Source organism: Littorina saxatilis, linkage group LG1 (assembly GCF_037325665.1).
Source record: "Littorina saxatilis isolate snail1 linkage group LG1, US_GU_Lsax_2.0, whole genome shotgun sequence".
Taxonomy (NCBI): Eukaryota; Metazoa; Mollusca; class Gastropoda; order Littorinimorpha; family Littorinidae; genus Littorina; species Littorina saxatilis.
Window position 1 is genome coordinate 88,372,382 of NC_090245.1, and position 8,010 is coordinate 88,380,391.

An 8,010-nucleotide genomic window follows, 5' to 3' on the forward strand; every position below is an offset into this window, starting at 1 on the left:
CTTCTTCTTCTTCTTCTTCTTCTTCTTCTTCTTCTTCTTCTTCTTCTTCTTCTTCTTCTTCTTCTTCTTCTTCTTCTTCTTCTTCTTCTTCTTCTTCTTCTTCTTCTTCTTCTTCTTCTTCTTCTTCTTCTTCTTCTTCTTCTTCTTCTTCTTCTTCTTCTTCTTCTTCTTCTTCTTCTTCTTCTTCTTCTTCTTCTTCTTCTTCTTCTTCTTCTTCTTCTTCTTCTTCTTCTTCTTCTTCTTCTTCTTCTTCTTCTTCTTCTTCTTCTTCTTCTTCTTCTTCTTCTTCTTCTTCTTCTTCTTCTTCTTCTTCTTCTTCTTCTTCTTCTTCTTCTTCTTCTTCTTCTTCTTCTTCTTCTTCTTCTTCTTCTTCTTCTTCTTCTTCTTCTTCTTCTTCTTCTTCTTCTTCTTCTTCTTCTTCTTCTTCTTCTTCTTCTTCTTCTTCTTCTTCTTCTTCTTCTTCTTCTTCTTCTTCTTCTTCTTCTTCTTCTTCTTCTTCTTCTTCTTCTTCTTCTTCTTCTTCTTCTTCTTCTTCTTCTTCTTCTTCTTCTTCTTCTTCTTCTTCTTCTTCTTCTTCTTCTTCTTCTTCTTCTTCTTCTTCTTCTTCTTCTTCTTCTTCTTCTTCTTCTTCGTTCATGGGCTTAGACTCCCACGTTCACTCATGTTTTTAGCACGAGTGGATTTTTACGTGTATGACCGTTTTTACCCCGCCATTCAGGCAGCATACGCCGATTTCGGGGGAGTCAATTTAACAATTGTTACTCAATTTGAGGCACATTGTCTCTATGAAAAACAGAACCAATAGTTCTGTTACAAGCAAAACTGTGACTGAAAAGTTCAGTGAAATACCTTCTAGTAAGTGCTTACCAACACTTTTTGATTTTCGACATCTCTGATTCTTATGTCACATTTTGAGGCTCCTATAGTTTAGGTGTTCCCCGCTGCACGGTCAAGCATAAGGTAATAGGTTAAAGGGACGTTACAAACAACTGCACAACAAATTCATCACTGCACGTGCAGCGTAGTGTTCGCTGGCGGCAAGTGACGCTGTCTGCATGGCCGGTGCGAGTTGGACTCATCGTTAATCTTGAATGGTTACAGAGGAGACAGCGCTACAAAAGAAGCTATACGGCCCCAAAGAGGACTTGGAGAGGACAGCACGTTTCGCCCTGCAGTCCGGACTGACGATCTAACAGCGAACGACAAGAAGAAGAAGAAGAATGGTTACAAAACCAATGTAGACATAATAACGATAATGATAGCTTATATAGCACGAACGCGGAATCTCCGCACTTTACAATTAGAACTGAACCAAATCGCTCTCCCCCGCCTCTCCGCCCCATCCTATACAACTGAACCAAATCGCTCTCCCCCGCCTCTCCGCCCCATCCTATACAACTGAACCAAATCGCTCTCCCCCGCCTCTCCGCCCCATCCTATACAACTGAACCAAATCGCTCTCCCCCGCCTCTCCGCCCCATCCTATACAACTGAACCAAATCGCTCTCCCCCGCCTCTCCGCCCCATCCTATACAACTGAACCAAATCGCTCTCCCCCGCCTCTCCGCCCCATCCTATACAACTGAACCAAATCGCTCTCCCCCGCCTCTCCGCCCCATCCTATACAACTGAACCAAATCGCTCTCCCCCGCCTCTCCGCCCCATCCTATACAACTGAACCAAATCGCTCTCCCCCGCCTCTCCGCCCCATCCTATACAACTGAACCAAATCGCTCTCCCCCGCCTCTCCGCCCCATCCTATACAACTGAACCAAATCGCTCTCCCCCGCCTCTCCGCCCCATCCTATACAACTGAACCAAATCGCTCTCCCCCGCCTCTCCGCCCCATCCTATACAACTGAACCAAATCGCTCTCCCCCGCCTCTCCGCCCCATCCTATACAACTGAACCAAATCGCTCTCCCCCGCCTCTCCGCCCCATCCTATACAACTGAACCAAATCGCTCTCCCCCGCCTCTCCGCCCCATCCTATACAACTGAACCAAATCGCTCTCCCCCGCCTCTCCGCCCCATCCTATACAACTGAACCAAATCGCTCTCCCCCGCCTCTCCGCCCCATCCTATACAACTGAACCAAATCGCTCTCCCCCGCCTCTCCGCCCCATCCTATCTCGCGTTTACTGGTATGTTTCTGCAGATATTGATACTTTCAACCGTGTACTTCTCCATCGCAAATTGCAATTTCCTCCTCGCCAGTGTCCTTGTACATGTACACCAAGTTCTTTCCACCTCCACTAATCCCCGGTCTCACCCCCATCCCCCCTCGCAAAGTGTATTCTAGTACAGTAAGTTTCCTTGAACATGTTCACCAAGCCATGCCCCAACCCCACCCAATGAATTGCAATTTTCTCTATTAGGCAAAAAAAAATAAAAAATAGGTCTGTTTACGGTAACCCGACCGACCCTAGTTTTTAGGCCCGACCCTAATCTTTTTTTTGGATCGTCTGAAAAAAAAAAAACCGCATCCAAAATAGAGCTGTTTGCGCTCAAACAGCAGACGACAGAAGGGAGGTAAGCTCAAAGTACTGTTTATAGTTATGTTGGGCAAAAACAGGGATTGATGAGAAGAAATGAACTGTGAAACATCATAGAGAGGGGAGAAAAAAAAAATGGAAAAAAAAATTGGAAAAAAAAGCCGACCTACCGACCCTTTTTTTTTCACCCTATGTTACCGTAAACAGACCTATTTTCTTTTTGGCCTTAGCCAGCGTCTATGCACCAACTTATGCCCTTCTTCCTTCCGCCCTACCACGCCCCCTCCCCCCCCGCCCCCCCCGCCCCCTCCCCCCCCCCCCCCCCCACCGCCCTATACATATAGCTGCTCCTTAGAGGATCTATTGATTATTGACTGCTATGCACCGAATCAGTCATGGGGGCTGTTCTCTGGGCGAAAACACGTCATTGCTCTTCGGAGGTTTTGTTCTATGTCCTTTTCTTTTCTCTGAACGCTTTACACTTGCAACGAAACTTTTTTGTAAAGAAAGAATGAAAGGAAGAAAAAGAGAAAGAAAACAACAACAACATAAAAACAACTATCGATTATTTGCCTAAAAAGAAGAAACGAAAAACAATCTCTGTTATGTAAGTTGTTGCTAAAAGGCTTGAAAGCTTAACGCTATTTACTAGCGGCATAAACATTTCTAAAGAAAGGAAGCAAGTCAGGAAGAAAGAGAGTAGGCTTACATTCTATTAATACTAAGAAGAATAGAGAATTAAGCTCTAAGAAGGACAGACTATCATGAAAGCTGTTTATAAAAGGCTTAAATCTAAACGCTATGAACATTTTTAAAGAAAGAAAGACGGTTAGAAAGAAGGAAAGAAAGACTAAACGAAGGACTAAATATATTGTAACTGTTGCTAAAAGGCTTAAACAGACCTGGGTACCCATACGATTTCGCCAAATTATGTACACTTGATTGTCTAAAATACGATCAGTACGGTCGGTGGAAAAATAATACGATCACAAAAAATCCTAGACTATTTTTCTTCACAAGCGCATCTCGAAGCCGATCCGGTATTTTAGATGTTCGAATGCTGTGTGGAGTACACTAATTTTTCTTAAAATACGCCAAGTACAAAACAGAGGTTCCCAGGACTGATTGTGAAAGCAATGCAAGAGTTTAATTTCAAAAACAGATGGACAGCATGCTAGCGTTGAAGATTGAAAACGCAAATGAGAATTAAACACAACGATACGCATAATTATCATCGAATTAATCAGGTGTATACAAGTAGGTGTAATCGGGAAGTAATCAAATTAAGCTTGTCAACTGTATGCAGCAGTGTGTTTGCAAGAGGGCGTTGTTGTATATATCGCACACTATGAAACATTGATGAACATGAATCCTTGAGGAATGTCGTTTTTATTTCAGCGTATGCTATTTCGCTCAGTAGCATAAATTCTGCTATTGCCGTAGCTGCAGAACCCACTTCCTGGCGCGTTGAATGGTTTACGCGAACTCACACCTTCAATGCGCATCCCGTGAGACACCAGTCCTGGTTCTGTTGTTGTTGTGTTGTTTTTTTTCATTTGTTTTTTTAAAACATTTTGTTTTGTTTATTCAGTCATTTTCGTCGAAATCGACAATCCAGATGATAACATGATCTGTCTGTAATTTGTAAAGTGGTTATATACGTATCAACGCACAGACACAGACACAGACACACACACACGCACACGCACACACACATACACACACACACACACACTGCCATAAAGAGACATTGAATATTTTCTACAATCCCCCCCCCCCTCTCTTTCTCTCTCTCCCTCTCTATCTCTCCCTCTCTCTCTCTCTCTCTCCCTCTCTCTCTCTCTCTCTCTCTCTGAAACTGTTCTTTCTTTTTCGTTTCTCTCATCTTCTTCTCTATATAAAGACAATATGCCAGTAAAAGTTCAAGCACCAGTGACTATTTCACCTCGTGCGATGACTCCATTGTTTGATGCATGGCTGATCACCTTGCTGTCTCCCCTTCTCCCAATGTCACATCAATATTTCAGCGTTACCCCCTCAGCGGCCAACGGGTTCGCACAAACATACACACAGCTATAGAAAACGACGTGTGCAACACTCCTCTGGTGTTTTTATTCAGTTCCAGACAACTGACGTAGGGAGAGGAGAGAGAGAGAGAGAGAGAGAGAGAGAGAGAGAGAGAGAGAGAGAGAGAGAGAGAGAGAGAGAGAGGGAGAGGGAGAGAGAGAGATCTATACAGAGAGGGAGAGAGAGAGACACACACACACACACACACACACACACACATACTCCAATACACACACAATGACACACTCACTTACATGATGCTAGCTATTCAGACGTTTGCAACATCCGAGACAAACACTAACGAAAACACAGGAAAACGTATACAGTCAGAAAGCCAGACAGAATGACACACACACACACACACACACACACACACACACACACACACACACACACACACACACACACACACACACACACACACACACACACACACAGATCAACATTTTACACAGCCATCCCCATCCCGATTCGCAAGCACACACACACACACACACACATGCAGAAACCTATACTACTCCCCAAATGATATGTACACACGCACAATACTAACTACGCAGCACGTGCAACCGTGATCCTACCTTTTCATTTTTCAACCGCCCTCCCTCGCGCTTTCCTGTTGATATTCCGCCAAAGACAACTGCAATTAGACTGTTCTGGCCCAGTTTTTCATGGCTACTGTCTCTCATCCGTGAAGACAAGCAATCACGATAGCATCCACGTGCTGTGTGACTTCCGGCATCGTATCACATGCACAACACTGACACACAACGTTCGAAGAAGAAGAAGAAGAAGAAGAAGAAGAACAACAACAACAACAACAACAACAACAACAACAACAACAACAACAACAACAACAACGACGCACAACCACACAAGACAATAACACAGCATGTAGGGCATTATGCTTCGGGCATTATGCTTCGGGCATCATACAGTTGAGAATGAGTTACGTAAGCCTATGTCTGTACATGACAAAGTCTACTCACCAAACCACGCCATCTGTAAAACAGGTATCCACCAAGCTGCTCGTGCCATGACGTAGTTCCCTTCCGCTGACGTAGCTCCGTTCCGATGACGTTATTTGAAAGTGACCAATCAGCCACTGGACCACAGAGTAAACAGTCCTCTCACGGGCATCGAAATCAGTGTAAATCCTTCACAGAGCAAACCAAGTTGACCACAACTTGCACAGACTTCAACGGGCAGACAGTCTCGCCTGCACGTGTTTATAACGGTGCAACCCCAAATGCAGAAACTGTTCGTATGGAATGATATTCAGCAAAAACGACAGGATGCTCCAGAAGTTTGTTCGCTTGGTTGATCAAAACAGGAAGCAGTGTCTGTTGTTTTGAACAAGAAGCAAATATTGCGGAATTTTAAGTAAACACAGCGTTTCCTTGTTTCCTTCTGCGGCCGTAATATCTGAACTCCGTCACAACACCGTGTAGATGAAAAATAGCATCTTGTGTTTGAATAGCTGTGGTATTGACCTTTGGTTCTCAGTTTACTAAGCTCTCAAGACGAAATGGTCCACCCAGAAGGAATCGGAAGTATGCTCCGTCACAACACAGGACACTTTTGTCGGAAACTGAACATCACTGGCCACCATAACACTTGACTTAGCCTGACTTTAAAGTTAAGTTTGAAGTCAAACACTTGTTATTTTTCTTCGTGTTGTGTTTCATTTCACTGGATGTTAAACCTGCACATCTTTTTCGTTGCGGTCTGGGCACAAGACAAGTTATACTCAGAGAACTAGAGAAAGTCTTTGACGGGAACAGGGAAGACACAGCACTAGCTTTTTCTATGGCGTGAAGTCCGTCATTCGGCTTCACGGTATCGTATTTCCTTCCCAGAGCTTGCTATTGTGTCAGCCGGAAATTGTCTTTTGTGTCACGTGAATGTTTATTTATTGCTGATGGCATCAGCAGTTTCGCTGAAGCTGTCTGCATTGTACGGTCGCAACCCTTCTTCGATCCGCCAACGAACGCGCAAAAACTTCAATGATCCCGACACAAGAGGATGGTCATTTCGACTTAACTCAGCCCCTTTTTAAAAACTTCAATACTCGCCACACAAGAGCATTGTTAATTATTGCTAAATGCAACATCCATATAAAAACTTCAATAATTACCACACAAAAATTCAGTCTCCACACAGAAACGCTAATAATCACCACACAAAACCATGATCCTTTTGACCTTATTCAGCCCCCACAGTATCTGTGTTTTATTGGTCATTCAGACGACTCGAGTTTTGAGCCGAACAGCTGTCAATATAATTGTTACGCTGTTACTACCCATTCACAAAAACGCTCCGAACTAAGAACTGGATTTACTTAAAGAAACGTTTGACACCCTTTACTGGCAGACAAGAAAACTACAGCTTTGTTTTATTATACACCTTCGACCAACAACGAATGTGGGGCACTGCTGCTGTTGAAACACATTCAAAGGCAACTCGCGTTTAGATGCACGGTGATTTTTATCCTCCAATCCAAAATTTCGCAAGAACAACACCGATCACTTTCCAAAGTGTCAAACAAGCAGGCCGATTTTTGCAAGACAATACGCGCTGTGAATGAAATAGTGTTGTTTTTGCTCCATCCAACCTAGTTTCGCAAACAGCTGAAGAAAGTCAGAAGAATGTCCACAGTCGGTCCCGTTTCAACGCTGCTGAGAACGAACGCAGAAAAGTGAGTGGCTTAATTCTTCATAATGTGCACAGACTATTCAGAATACCACAATATTTTGGCATATACCATTAATACAAATATATTACAGCAACCTGTCAGTATACACGATATGTTACTCAAAGAATCAATATGAATGGCTCAAGAAAAAGCCTTAGGAGTTGAGAGAAAAAGTTAGAAGTGTTCGCTTCACTTATGGGAAACTGATCTTTAACCCCCAAGTTTATTGAACATTTTACGCAAAGACGACCTTTACGCTTGATTTGTGACAGTATCCAATCAGGACTTGAGTCACAAACGGCCAGCTGTAGTATGCAGATGACCAGAGGAGCACGTTTTTCCGATATACATTACATGGTGAAAAAAAAAAAAGTGGTAGCGAATGCAAATACGTTGTTGTGTCAATGCTAATATAAATTTATATCTGGGTGTCTGAGTAAATATTGTTTGTGCATTGCCTCTCCCGACAGATCACTGCATATCACAATGCCTCTCTGTTGACAGGGCTGTGACATCAATGTGTATGTCGAGAAATCATCTGAACAGCCGGGTTGATTTCAGCAATAGCGCAACACCTTACAGTCCTAGCTTCCTGTGTTTAGATACCCAGCGTCCAAGCAGTCAGATTTCTGGTGTTGTGTCATTCCTCGTTGTCTGAATACACAAATCGCAGAGCTGGCGGGGCCGATTCCTGTGTCAATTTGCCAAGCCGCAGCCCGGTGTTTAGACGCATAAGTCCGTCTATGCAGAGAGG

The 8,010-nt window shown here is 43.6% G+C and overlaps 1 protein-coding gene across 2 annotated transcripts in view; it reads right to left on the reverse strand.

The window, feature by feature from the left end:
- Window positions 1-7,217, reverse strand: part of LOC138983135 (lachesin-like) — a 139,108-nt gene extending 131,891 nt beyond the window's left edge. For both annotated transcript variants that reach the window (XM_070356551.1, XM_070356546.1), the window contains exon 1: window positions 5,551-7,217. In XM_070356551.1, coding sequence (XP_070212652.1) covers window positions 5,551-5,599 — 49 coding nt within the window. In that variant the 5' untranslated portion in view covers window positions 5,600-7,217. The remainder of the gene's footprint in view (window positions 1-5,550) is intronic.
- Between the last annotated feature and the right edge of the window lie 793 nt (window positions 7,218-8,010).